At 39.4% G+C, this 14,811-nt stretch overlaps 1 protein-coding gene across 6 annotated transcripts in view; it reads right to left on the reverse strand.

Moving 5' to 3' along the window:
• pde10a (phosphodiesterase 10A) overlaps positions 1–14,811 on the reverse strand; it is a 67,129-nt gene that overhangs the window by 26,989 nt on the left and 25,329 nt on the right. For all 6 annotated transcript variants that reach the window (XM_084948085.1, XM_084948087.1, XM_084948088.1 and 3 more), the window contains one exon: positions 6,978–7,109. In XM_084948085.1, coding sequence (XP_084804211.1) covers positions 6,978–7,109 — 132 coding nt within the window. The remainder of the gene's footprint in view (positions 1–6,977; positions 7,110–14,811) is intronic.

Genomic DNA, 14,811 nt, shown 5'->3' on the forward strand with positions numbered 1-14,811 from the left:
TATCGAAATTATTCTAATGTAGCAAAGTAATGCTACATGAGTTTCCTTTGAATCTTGCAATAAACACACCTAAATATGAAATGGTTTTTATCGCTGTTCTGATGAATTTACACAATATACAGAAAGAAATGCTTGAGTTGAGATATTGTGTACATGAAGAAAAAAATCCACTCTGTTATGTATTTTCTTCTGGCTTTGACTTCTTCTTTTGCTGTGTCAGCACTGATGTAGCAGCATTGTCTGTGTGTGGCTACACCTATCGTTTGGGAGAATACTGCAGCGGCTCCCTGCTCCTTAACAGTAAGCATACATAGAAGTGACTGTGTGACTGTATTGCAGCGGTGCTGTAAGTGACCAATGAGGAGGGTACACTGGCACCTTTACACTCTCACTTCGAGTGCATAATCCTAGCGACAGTGGCCGGTGTAGGACAAACAACTCTGCCTCCTATTCATCTGTAGGGAGTGTAACCCTTTCATCTCAGCTGTCAAAATATATCCACGTCTGTGTAATCTGAAGGAGGTTGTAAAACTTTGTGAGAGCTCACTTCTGTACAATAACTGAGACACTGAGGTGAGTTGCTGAGGATATTCTGAAGTTTTCTGTTGGTAACTGCTACTGTTAGCCTCTGTTAGCTGCTATTAGCCTCTGTTAGCTTCTGTCAGTCATTGGTAGTGAAACTTTCTTTGAAGCGAATCTAACATTGTTGGACTCTCAAATGACACGAGAATGTAATGAAACTGTTTATCAGAGGGAAACTGTGATTTATGGGCCATTCAAGCCTAACATTAGCTGGCATAATGTTAGCTTACAACCAGCTGATGTTGTTATTAATGTCACTACCCGATCCGTACCGGAAACCCGATCAGTACCCCGCATGCGCGAAAGGTGTCTACTTCCGGTCGAAGCGTTTTACGATAGTTACGGGTCAGAGTATCTGTTAAGATGTTAAGACTAACAAGTATCTCTTAAAATGTTTCCAGTAATGAAAATTTCAATATAATGTAGACAAAAACGAAAAATAAAAAGATAGTTACGGATCAGGACTCCCGATCCTTACTGCGCATGTGCAAAGTCGGACCGTACTGTCACTACCCGATCTGTACCGGAAACCCGATCGGTACCACGCATGTGCGAAAGGCTTCTACTTCCGATCGAAGCATTTTACGATAGTTACGGGTCAGAGTATCTGTTAAGATGTTAAGAATAATAAGTATATCTTAAAATGTTTGGAATAATGAATCATTTCAGTACAATGTAGACAAAAACGAAAAATAAAAACATAATTACGGATCAGGACTCCCAATCCTTACTGCGCATGTGTAAAGTCGGACCGTACAAATCGGGTCTACCCGATCCGTACCACGCATGTGCAGATGTTTTCTTCTTCTTCTGTTCGTTTAATGGCAGTTTACTCCCCAGTGTACGAGGATACCGCCGCCTGCTGACCGAGCGAATGAACCCTATTATAAACTGAATTTTCTTCATTTCAAACGTGTGTTAAATTTGATTTAGCGATAGTCGAGTGTGTTTATGCTTGTCAGTGAGGAGAGGATTGTTGGAATAGGGATGATGATGTCCGCTATCACTGTCAATTGTCAGTAAACACTTAATCTGGCTGATGAATCTTCACGTGACACATTGCTAAGTCAATATTATTAAGTCTGTAATTAGGCGCCATTCTTATTATTTTACGGAGCTTTTGTTCAATCGGGGGACACTCTCTGTTGAGGAGAAAAGCATGAATTTGTTTGTATACAGATTATCCATTGTTTAAATGTCCCGGGCAGTCGAAAAGGAGGCAGAGCTGTTGAGAAATGCTAGGAGCTAACTGGGCGCTAACTGTATCATTCAAATATATTGAATGTTGCAATGTTGGCAAAGACAGGAAGTGACGTAAGATTTGTGCATGCGGGGTACCGATCGGGTTTCCGGTACGGATCGGGTAGCGACACGTACAAATTGGGTCTACCCGATCCGTACCGCGCATGTGCAGGGGTTTTCTTCTTCTTCTGTTCGTTTAATGGCAGTTTACTCCCCAGTGTACGAGGATACTGCCACCTGCTGACCGAGCGAATGAACCCTATTCTAAACTGAATTAGCGTCATTACAAACGTGTGTTAAATTTGATTTAGTGATAGTCGAGTGTGTTTATGCTTGTCTGTGTGGAGAGGATTGATTGGAATAGTGATGATGATGTCCGCTATCGCTGTCAATTGTCAGTAAACACTTCATCTGGCTGATGAATCTTCACGTGACATATTACAAAGTCTGTATTATTAACTCTGTAATTAGGCGCCATTCTTCTTATTTTACGGCGCTGTTGTTCAATCGGGGAACGCTCTCTGTTGAGGAGAAAAGCGTGAATTTGTTTGTATACGGAGTATACATGTATTTTTAATGTATTAACTCTAAGTTTATGTAAGCTTATGTACTTACACAGATATTTGTATCTTTATTACCATACATTTATGTATAGTGCTACAATAACCTTTTGATACTGTATTGTTCCTGGTTCTCAACTATGTTTCTCTATCAAAAAGCTACATTCTTTTTTTCCCCAATGAATAAACTAAAAAAAGACTGAGTGTGCCTTTAACGTACAACAATATTAGCTAAGAACAAAAAAGAAACAGCTTAAAAAAAAATCAAAGAAAAGCGGCCAATATGGATTGGTGATCCCATGCTCCCTTTCTGCTTATTTTCTGTTCTCTTTTTACTTTCTACTTTTTGAAAAAAATGCAAAAATTAATAGAAAAAAAACATACCCACTATATGTTAACTTGATTTAGACTGGAAATAATATGGCCACTCCACTGGCCACTCAGTGAGAGCAGATGTACTTGCAGAATAGTTTCATTATGCATTTAAATAATAAATTATTAATTTAAAATATGTTTCAACATGATTAATATAAATATATTCAATGTTCTCCCTGTGTTTATGTGGGTTCTTTCCAGGTACTCCTGCTTCCTCCCACAAAGACATGCAGTTAGTTGGGTTAGGTTAATTGGTGATTCTAAATTGGCCATAGGAGTGAGAATGGGAAAGTGTAAATGTACGTGTGAATGGTTGTCTGGCTCTCTGTGTTAGCCCTGTATCAGATTGGTGACCTTATGCAGGGTGTACCCCGCCTCTTGCCCAATGGTGGCTGGGATAGGCTCCAGCCCCCCACCGTCTCCAGTGACCATGATAAGGATAAGCGGAAAAGAGTGGATAGATGGATATTCTAAATCTGTTATTTACTTTTATACCAATAATTTTGTGTTGCTGTATTGTTCCTGGTCCTCAGCTATGTCTCTCCATCCAAAAGCTGCTTTACCAGGGTCTTTAGCTGCACACTAACATCGTTTGCATTACTGATAACATTACTTTTCAAAGCACTTTAAAAAGAAAGCAGTCAGTATGCATTTCTAGACGGCAGCATAATCAAATTTGAAATTTGAAACTTGCTTGAAACATGTAATTCATCATAATGAACATCAAGTATGCTTTTTTATGGCCAAATCTCTGATACGGCCATGTGGTAATGGATGGTAGCATTTTCAAATCAATCAGTTTCCGCACAGTGATAACCCTACCTGGCTCAAGTGAGTTTCAAGTAGTTGCAAATCGATTTCCCTACTCTACTGAAATAAACTGTAGAGAGTGGCTGAATAAAAGGGAAATAGTACGACATCCTTGACATCTTAAGTGCACAAAGATGAAGTAGTCATATTAAGTATACGCAATCTGTAGTAAACAAAACTGTTTGTGTTGTTCTTTAAATTAGAACAACTGGAGTTGTCAATTAAGCATAATGTTAGTTTAGTTAGGCCACTAAATTAATATCAGCTTCCATCCCAGAAGATCTGCTGAACCCTTGACAACAGATACACATATCGATTTGCCTGGCACCAGAATTACCCAATTTCCAGTGTTCTTGGCCCTGGGTGGTTAGCGTACCATATGTCAGATTATGAATCGGTCCATCTCATGCCTGTGTGCAACACACACACAGCTGTCGAGACTGATATGTCCTTAGCGTGGAAGCATTTCACTGTGGGTGAAGACAGTCCCCCAAGTTAAACGGTGGAGGGATGACGATGAAAACATAAGAAGCTAACAAAAAGTTAAAACGGCTAAAGCTATCCGGAGCTCAAAGCTAGCCACAAGGCAGCAGCCTTGGTATGAGCAAAGGATTGAAACAGTTATGAGAAAAATATTGAAAAAAAGTATCAAAATCTTGTTATCTGTAACGGGACTGAAGTGGTAAGCATACTAAAAAAATGATGTAAGTACTTGACATTTGTTTTGTTATATAAATCTGTTGCACCTGCTTTTTGTTTGATTAGGTAAAGTATGTCAGGTAGCTCTTGTACCCCTTTCCAGTGACAGAGCAATTAATTTTTAGCTGATTTAATGTGAGAAGACCCTGTAATTTACCACAGTTTGGACAAAAATGGAGCATTTAATAATTTATTTTATTATGAAAGTCTTCTGAATTTGCTGTCAGTTAAAGTTCTTAAAAAAATTTGAATCAGCAGACCATGCTTAGAAAATAATCGTAAATGGGAATCAGCCAAGAAAACTGCAGTCGGTACTAGGGCTGGGCCATATTATACCGTTCACGGTAATACCGGTATAATGTTAGGCAACGATAGGAAAATGAAATATCGCAATAGAATATGAGTAAATCGCGCATGCGCAGTGCCTTTGTTTTCATACGCACATGGCCGATTGTTGAGTGAAACAGATGAATCAGGTCAAACGAACACTGCAGCATCACAGAGTTAAAAACTGTCTAAATTCTTTCATCTTTAATAAAACGATCAGCATTGCTGCTTTACTAGGTGTAACTATGAAGTTTAACTTCCAGGCATCCATGAAAACAAAATTTATTACATTTAACGGAGTTAGAAGTTAGCAGGAAGCTAGCGGAAGTTAGCTCGCTAGTTTCGCTAGTTACCTAAGCATGATATTGCATGTTCTGACTGAGAGATTTCTGAAAAAATTCAAACGTACAGCTCTGCTATCACTTCCAACATAAATGAAGACAGGAAACTAAACAGCAGTGACGTTTGTAGGGTTACTGAAGTTGGGCTAGCTGGTTTATATAATGATGTGCTACGTGATCGCTAGCGACACAGCTATGTTAGCATAACATAAACAGTGAAGCTGGAGGACGAACGCTAACACTTTTCCACTTATAAAAGTTAACGTTAAGGTTCCTGATAGTTAGAGACAAATGCAATCGCATGGCAGGATGCTGTAAACGGACCAAACTTCAGTCAGGAGAACAACTGAGATAATCCATCCACAATACAAGGTTAGTCATTAATATACTGCAACAAAATGGGAATAGAGCAGCTGCCAGAGAATTCAACATTAATGAATCAATGGTACAGAAGTGGAGGAAGCAAGAAGAATGAGTTTAATAAAGTCTGATTTATCTGACTGCTTTGTTTCGCTTAATGTGCCTTATAATCCCGTGCACCTTATGGTCCGAAAAATACGTACTGCACACTGCAGTTTAATGTTGCAAAGCACCTCTTTTTAACTTCAGTGGATATTATACATGGTTATGCTCAGGATCTGTCAGCCCATTTCTACTGGAAATGCCTTTTGGTTAAACTTTCAGCAAGGAATTTGCATTTGCACTGTTACATTTTTATAAAGCTTTAATGTACATAAAAACCAGCTTCTTGTTTAAGTGAAAATAAATGGAAGGTTGTCTTTTTGCGCTAGTAATGTTGTGGAGTTGTATTTTGTCTCGCATCAATTATATCGTCAGTTATATCGTTATCGCAAATTTTCAAATATATATCGTGATAAATATTTTTGGCCATATCGCCCTGCTCTAGTCGGTACATCTCTGCCTTTTATACATCCAACTGTTAAATCTTAAAGGGGACCGTTTATGTGGCTTTAGTCTGCCTACATCTGCTGCTCATCTGCAAGCCGCTTCGCAACCCGCCCCAGCTTCTCTTTTTTATGTCATGACTCTGGTTTTCACATATTTCACATATTTATTGTGGGACCTTGTGGGAAGGTCCCACAATAAAGCCAAAAAGCCAAATATAAATTACTGCAGATGGCTAAAATGGTCCTGACTGAACTGTGAACATTGAAACAAAGAAGATTTCAGTTAAAAAGCCTTTCTTTTATTTAGTTTTGTGAATCAGCGATCTGGTTTACACAGGTTCCATCTGCCCTGAACTGAACTATCTGGATGAAATTAGTTATTCCTACTTGGCGCCAGGAAGAGTTATTAGCATGACAGCCTCTATTTGATATTTGTCAAGCTAAACACACACATACTGTATATATACAACATACAGGAAATTGTTTCAAACACTGGCTCAGACTTGAGAAATTAACAACTCTGCACAGCAGCAACAAACACTACTGTCTGCATTCCTCGCGTGGAAAGCAGCTCCAAAATGTGACAAATCTATCCTCTGCCAGCTTCCTCCTTCAACACACCCACACCCTGAGCCAGCACAGCCCCCCCCCAAGCACCACCAGCGCTACCACCAACATCCACACCCCTCCCTTGGGCCCCCTTCAGCCGGCTGCATGTCTCTGGAGGTCGCCTCTGACGTCAGCAGCTCAACTGGGCACTGTGCCAACCCTGTGGGCCCTTGATGGATGCAGTCGGTCTGAGAAACAGTTCGCTGTGAGTAGAGTGCACGGCACAAACTCAGCCCAGTCGGCTCAAACACATCTAATGACCCATAAAAACCGGACAGGTCCATTCCTTCTCCTTTTCTTTTGTGTATCACAAACATGGATGATTAAAGGAGACACATGTGATGATGAGTGATATGCACTGCTAATGGCCAGGATAATAAACAGAGCCTGCAAATGCACTGTTGTTCCCCAGACTTACAAAAACTGCAATTCTTAAATCCAAGCATTTTGTCTTAGTGATCCAGAGAGATGCAGCTGACTCTGTAGGTTTTTTTTCTGTATATGTGTGTGGTAGGGGGGTATACCTGCAGGCCTGCTGCTGGTCTTCCTCTTCAGCCATCTGTCCAACGTCTCTGCACTCACACTCTCCAACACAAAGTCATCCAGAATCTGCGGGTGCAGCGAGAGGTAGGCCTTCACTTTCTCATCTGTCAAGCCTGAAACACAAAAACAAAACACTTTAAAAAAACTTTATTTAAGACTAATGAAACTGTGAGAAAAAACAACAACAAAAACACCAAAACAATACTGATGTGAGATAATGAACAGAATCATTGATGCTAGAAAGGAGAAGTGTAGCACGTGAGAGGAATGAAATAACATCTCACTTGAACCCACAATGATCCCGAAGGTCACCCAAACAAATGCAAAGGATGAAAACAGCTGAAGGTCACTTCATTCTCTTCACGGTGAGGTGAGAGCGGTGGCAGCCGAGCCGAGGTTCGAGTTAAAGCTCTTTGATAGCCGGGCTAGCTCACTTATGTTTACTGTAAATCTGTATCTCCAGGGATAGGAGCCCCCAACAGAGGCAACAGGATAAAGGAGGACTCGATTGTGCTTAATAGGCAATTAGGATCTTGAGAGCTTGCTAAGTGCTGCTGTTTACTGTCTTTGTTGTCAGGGAAAAAAGCCATTTGCCAGACCATCGTTGAGGGAAAGTTGTTTTTAATATCCCCACTGGCGTCTGTGAAGCAGTCATGATGCACTAGGACGCCATCATGTTTAGGTCACTCAAACAAATGGAGTGTATGTCTAAAACAAAGACTTCTAACTGTATACATTTAGACGTGAAGTGTCATCTCATAATGAGAAGAAATGCATTCTTACAAAAGACAAACAGAGGTGAATTTACATTTTATGGCATGGTAAACTATAACTATACGTTTTCAGATAATAGTAGAGAGAAGAGTGTTGACAGCCCTGAAAGTTTTTATAACGCTTTCTCACGAAATGTCTGGTTATCAGGAGCATCTGTGTAGACTCCCTCTGTAGATGCACAAACACACACACACGTGGCATGAAAACATTAGTAAGTGGGGTGTCAGTCAGAAAGCTGCATGAATATCAGTGTTGTGAATCGCTACAGATCCCTGTAGACAACACAACAGTAGGCCGGGTGTGTGTGTGTGTGTGTGTGTGTGTGTGTGGGATGGAGGGGGTGGGGGGTGAGTGTTGTGCCAGATGACAAAGTAAAACCAGATGCAGAGATAGAAAGACAAAATTCTGCTTCAGCTGCAGGTAACCTGTTATGAGCCCATAAAAGGTTGTGGTTAAAGAATATCTTTCACTTTTAATTTAATTTTAGGATCATAGTGCTCCTGATTCAGACTCTGAGCTATCCACGACCTTTGATCTATCCCTGCAGAACAAATCATTTGATGTTCAGTTACGATCATCTGCCCAGAGTGTGTGTGTATAGATAGAGCAGGCTTTTGGTTACAGGCAAATAAGGCAAACAGAGGTGGGGGTAAGTTTGGGGGGTGGAGGACGCTACAGTCTGATGCTGTCCAGACACGAGACACAGCTCCTCAGGAGCGGAACGCCTCACGAGACTCCTGGCCAGCTCTGACGCACATCGGCAGAATACAGCTTAATAAATCAGGAAAAGTTAAAGAGGGGATGGGGTGGGACGGAGAGAGCTGCGGAGGACAGAAAGACACACGGAGAGGAGCTAAATGGGAGCGCTGCAAATAACCCCTACAACTTTGTCCTATTTGAAACACAAAGAAGGCACTGTGATTGGTGACATTACAAAAGATGAAAAACAAGGATGCTGTATAAATTTATGAATACAAGTTTTGTGTCAAAGGAGTCTGAAAATTGTTTAGCAATCATATGTGTGCACATGAACAAAATAGTCAAATGTTCTATTTCCGTGGGGCAAGAACAGCAGTGATAAGAGCTTTGCAATGGCTAATAAAATGGTGTTAATTAAAATTTCTAGTAGGGGTGGGTTTTTATAATCGATTTATCGATTAAAATCGATTCTGGCTTGGATAACGTAACATCGATTCATTAAAATCCTGAATCGATTTTTTAATATAAATTTATTTTGCCCGAAATGCCAGAATCTCTGGTGAAATCTCACAAAATTTCAACAACCACCAAACAGCTAAGACAGTAAATGAGAGCAGGAACACGGATTCTGCACAAAGACAAAACCCGCGGATCAGAATCAGTTAGATGTCGCCTTTCTCACAGTCGGGGCTGAAAGCCGACAGCTCGCTGATTCTGATCTGTCGGCGGGTCCGCGCTTTGTGTTCCCTTTATGCGCGGATTCTAAAGCTGTTAGTTTGATGTCTCTCCAAACAATATTGACCGAACCAGCAGCAAAAGAAGATCCAAACTATGCTTCACATAAACATCGTCATGTATTCACTCTGACTTTTACTGTTTTGCTTCGACCACGATGCACAGCTCTCTCTCTCTCCCTCTCTTCTCTCTCTCTTCTCTCTCTCTCTGTACTTCAACAACAGTTTCCCGTCTAAAAATCTGTTTTCTTCATTATTCGCTTGCTTGTTACGCACAAGTCTACCGTTGTTTACAGCGCTGTCGGCCGACGTTTTTTTTTTCGTTTTATATACTTCCGAAAAGAAAACCTAATTTCCGCCGTTCAATACTGAACAAATTTAAACTTTTTAAAATTATGCAAAACGCTTAGCCATGTCTCTAATAAAACCGCTGTAACTTCAGAGGTAATGTTCATGTGTTGATTAATGGTTTTCTTTCGTTTTTGATGTACTGCAGAATATTTTTATAAAATCCCAGGCCAGGAAAATCGCCTTCATGTTTTTCTGTGTTTTATCCTCAGCTACTTTGACACAAAGGCATCTGCTGTGATGCTCACACCTTTGATAAAGTCATGCGTGTGTCAGCTTCCTTTTTATAGATACAAAAATATGTAAATGTACTGATCTGAATTATAATATTTCTGGCTGTCAAAATTTCCCAGATTCAAATCGAATCGAATCGAATCGAATTAAATCGAATCGTGGATCAAATCGATTCGGGACCTTGTGAATCGGAATTGAATCGATTCTAGAAATCAGTGACGATACCCAGCCCTAATTTCTAGGGCTACACAAGTGGTGAAAAGCGGGCATTTGTAAGACCTAAATGACAACGACGGGTCAAAACTGCAGCGTTCGCAAGCCCAATGCATGTGCCACATTCTGTAGCTTAAAGGAATCAACTAATAGTGCTGTAGCAACTTCACTGGTGACAGATACACACATTATATTCATTCATGTGTGTGTTTAGAAGAAACATTGTTTATAGATAAAGTAAAAAATGTCAATATCATCAATCTATTCTTTTATAAGAATCCAGAGAAATGACTGACTTGACCTAATGTGACTATATTTTACCTTGATTGTGATTAATAATTCCCTTTTTGAACATTCCCGCTACGTCACGTTGACCTTATAGGCTTTCCTTCTGAAATCTTTTGAGCCACAGCGCACATTAATGTGACTGCAGTGAGACTCAGAGCTGTGGGATATGTGTCAGTGTCCTGGTCCTGAGACTATAGAGGCTAATCAAAGGTGCAGCCCAATCTGTCCCACATGCTGCGGTCCAGAATGGCTAACCCCACTGGGAACTATATGTGCTCACTCAATCAGGACAGTGAGAGACTGCTGTTGCAGATGTAACAGCTTGGTGACTGGTTTAACCAGGTTTTTAATTTTTTTCTCCCTTTTTTTTGTCAATGCTAAGAAAAAGTTGAACTTGAACATAAAAGAAAAATAAATAATAAATAATACAATAAATAATAATAAAATAACATAGAAGCACACATTCTCATCATTTTAGGGTCTGTAACATTTAACTGAATTACATTTAGTTTAATAAATAAATAAATAAATATTTTTTAATGAACTTTGTACATGAGAGGTTAATTCTTCCAGTATTTATGACAATAAACTGTTTGGATAATGCAGGTTGTGCAAAGAATGCGGATAAAATAAATACTCTGCTTAGGTAAAAGCAAACATTAACCTAACAAAACAACAGATTTATTAAAATGAAACTATATATTAACAAAATGGATCATAAGTATTAAAATAAAAATACTTGCACTGCAGATAAAATTGTGTTTTCATTAAGATATACAATTCTGATTCACCAACGCACAACTAGGATTTTACTGTTTACTGATGTTGCCGTGGGAGAATGTGCTTGTTTATTTACTTCATGTTCCCAGCACAGAGGTTCAAAGATGAAAGGTAAATACCTGAAAACAAGAGAAATGCAAAGTAGTCTCACAAATCTGAATTTCTAATTAGATTGTTATTCGAATGAAAAACATCTACCAACTGGTTTAAAGTCAGATTAGGTACAATCAACAGTGATCTGAACCCTGCATGTGATCATTTTAAACACCCTTTTGGTGCTCTGTTTCAAAAAAAATCTGGACAGAGTGTTGCATGATGTATTATTATGACAATATTTGGAGTAACTCCCCAAGATTTAAATTTAAGTATGGCCCAAGCTGACATCATTACCTTTTTGCTCACTTTTGGCCAGAAGGTCTGTGCAAAATGGAAGGACTCCTCAACTGGAATTAAGTTTGTCATCTACTAGAAAAGGTCTGTTGTTTTAACAAAGACTCAAATGAATTTTTCTTTGCAACCTGGCAGCCATCCTTTTCTTTTGTGGCAAATATGGAGACATGAATGCAATAATGTTTTTGTTTTAGGTTTTTTTTGTTTTCACTTATCACAGCATCTTTATGAGCTGGCAGGACTTTTTTAATTATGTGTCTTTATATATACACATTTCTCTTTTTCAAAAACTCTTAATGGTAATGGTAAATGGCCTATATTTGTATAGCGCTTTACTAGTCCCTAAGGACCCCAAAGCGCTTTACACATTCACACACACATTCACACACTGGTGATGGCAAGCTACATTGTAGCCACAGCCACCCAGGGGCGCACTGACAGAGGCAAGTCTGCCGAACACTGGCGCCACCGGGCCCTCTGACCACCACCATATATTAATAAATATACATTGTTTAATAAAATAAAATAAAATAAAATAAAATAAAATAAAATAAAGACTGTGACCTGTCCGCTTTAACAAAGAGAAGTAATTTAGAAGTACCTTTAAAAAAAAAAAACCTTTAAGTCAACTGAAGTCACTCCTTCAGCCAAAAAACCTATAGGTGGGAATCAGTTGGTTGTGTAGCATACTCGTGAACTTGGCTGAAGCCAAGTTGGCAGAAATGTTTGTAACTGACTCAGACTTGGGCTTCCTGTATAAAAAAAGCGAAGCCTGAGTTCATGCAGTGAGGTATTGCTGCATAACACTTATCTTGACACCACACCCCAGGATTTGGAAGGGAAAAGGCCAAACCAGTCAGAGTTTGTCTGGGTCTTTGCACTCTCACACCCAAGTTTGTAAGAACATGCTCCTGTTTGACAAAAAATATATTAACATATAGCATAGGCTATATACTTTACAGTGTCAGAAGCAGTTTCGTGGTTCTACTCCAACATCAAAAACGCCCTGAAAGCTTACAAACAGTCAGTTCTTGTGAGTTAGCGTTCAAGTTTATGAGTGTTTTTATGAAGGAAATCAATTCAGTATGCTCTGATTTTATATGGAAAATTTAATGGCTTGTAAACCGCAAGTCACTCCATCTTATAACGAAATCTACTAGTATATCTGTAGTATACCAATGTGAATGTATGTCAATAAGTTGGACAGAGAGCGAGATACCATATGTGCGACACATTTGCAGGCCAAAATGTATCAGTGGCGCACAAGAGGAAACACTTCAGAGTATTTCTGATGCTACACCATTAAAGAGGAGGGTGCTTTATTGACTATGAAAAAACAAGAAGCAAGGCTGCAATTCTCTGTATTCAAAAGGGTGCTTTTATTTTAACATTCACATTTATTTATCCAGCCTCAAAAAAAGAGAGAAACAGAAATCAGTTTCCTGTTTTTCTTTTTTAACTTTAAATATTCTCTCCATATATTTTAAATCTGAATTTCTCATTGTGTCTTTGACTACAGAAAACTCATCCACGTTGTACTTAACGTAACCCTATAAACATCACTGTAATGATTTGGCACAGTGAAATCTTTACAGGGAATTGGCCAAGAAAATTGCACTGATTGCAATTTTCTAGGCCAATTCCGATTTTTCTCTAAGTAGGAGCTTTTCCAAGTAAGACCTGATTTTGCTGAATCAGGTTTTCTTTCTAAGAACTACAACTGACAGCGTATACAAAAAATTCCCCTATTCTTTAAAGCAAAATTTTACATTCTTAATAAAAGAAAAGACCAAATTTTACAATCTTCCCCAAACTGCAATAAAGTCAATTACAGGAAGTTCACTGACTGAAACCATTACTGACTGCTGCTGGCAAGAGGTCCAAATAAGTAACAAAAAAATGAGTTGCTGTACACCCATCTTTAGCTAACATGTTTTACATTACCAAACAAAAGCATGTGCAATAGATTTATGGAGCAAAACAAATGTCAGTTACTTGCATAATTTTCCAGCACATTTATAAATTCTTTGATTCTCTGCTTTGATCCTTTCCTCACACGGAGCCCGCAGAGCTCTGGATAGCTTTAGCTTTAGATGCCTTCCCTTTGCTCAGAAAGGTGAAGGTGATTTAAGATGATTAGATGTTGTTATGAATGTTTTTGTCATTTAATTTTTTGGTGGTTTACCTTGATGAACGTCATGTATTTACTCACAGCTCATAGAGCTATGATCTCATAGCTCACAAGCTAGAGCTGTCACAAGCTAATGACATGTTAGTGTGCGACTGTGAGTGTGCGTGCGACGACTCAAATGGACTGTGCATGTGTTGCGCACGCATGAAAAGCACCAGCTCATAATCAGCAGTGTTGGGTGGAAGTAACATGTTACTGTAACTGCATTACATTTTCAACAATACAGTAATGTAAGATGTTACTGTACTACACTGTATTTTAAATACACTAATTCCATTACAGTTACAATTATGTCTTCAGTTATCTGCACACTTGGCGGATAGAAAGAAAAAACACCAAACAAATGTGGTTTTCTCTTCCTGCACATTTGTGCTACAGTGAGCTATTTTCATTTTGAGTGCAGAAGGAGGAAAATGTTGCAGCAGTACAGCAATACAGCTTTTGAGGAGTGGCAATATGGACGTTACTTTTAATTAATGTACACAAGGCGAAGAGCACGTTAGTAAAGCGGAAACTACATCCAAGACCGAAACAACTGTACTACGCCGCTAACCCAACTTTGCCTCTTTGCAAACATCTGCACAGGTAGGATGTTAGCAAAAAGCTAGAACCCAAAGTGATTTTGTTATGGCTGTCGAGCAGCCCAGCAGCCAGATCCTGATCTTCTCCTCTGTCGCCTCTGTCGCCTCTGTCAGTGCGCCCCAGGGTGGCTGTGGCTACAATGTAGCTTACCATCACCAGTGCGTGAATGTGTGTGTGAATGGGTGGATGACTGGTTGTGTAAAGCACTTTGGGGTCCTTAGGGACTAGTAAAGCGCTATACAAATACAGGCCATTTACCATTTACCATGTTCAATAGGTAACAAAAGCAGTGATGAGCAGTCAGGGCCGAAGCCCCCGTTCACCTGTTCATGTTTCTACTGTAGAATCAATGTAGCGATTCTATTGAATTCTCTTTGTGCTGGTTTTCATCTATTGTGTTGTTGGCATTGTGTTGACACCTAAAAACTTCAAGAAAGATCATCTGTCTGTCCTTATTAGGATAGGGATTTGTGTTGGTGTGTGGAACTGTAGCCTATAGGTTTATACTGTTAACTGGTTGTTGTAAGAATGCATTTCAAGTCATCTTCCGGCGTAACAAGAAAGTAACGAGTAGTGTAACAA

The sequence above is a fragment of the Perissodus microlepis genome, chromosome 13 (genome assembly GCF_051167445.1).
Source record: "Perissodus microlepis isolate ML-2025 ecotype Zambia chromosome 13, ASM5116744v1, whole genome shotgun sequence".
Classification (NCBI taxonomy): Eukaryota; Metazoa; Chordata; class Actinopteri; order Cichliformes; family Cichlidae; genus Perissodus; species Perissodus microlepis.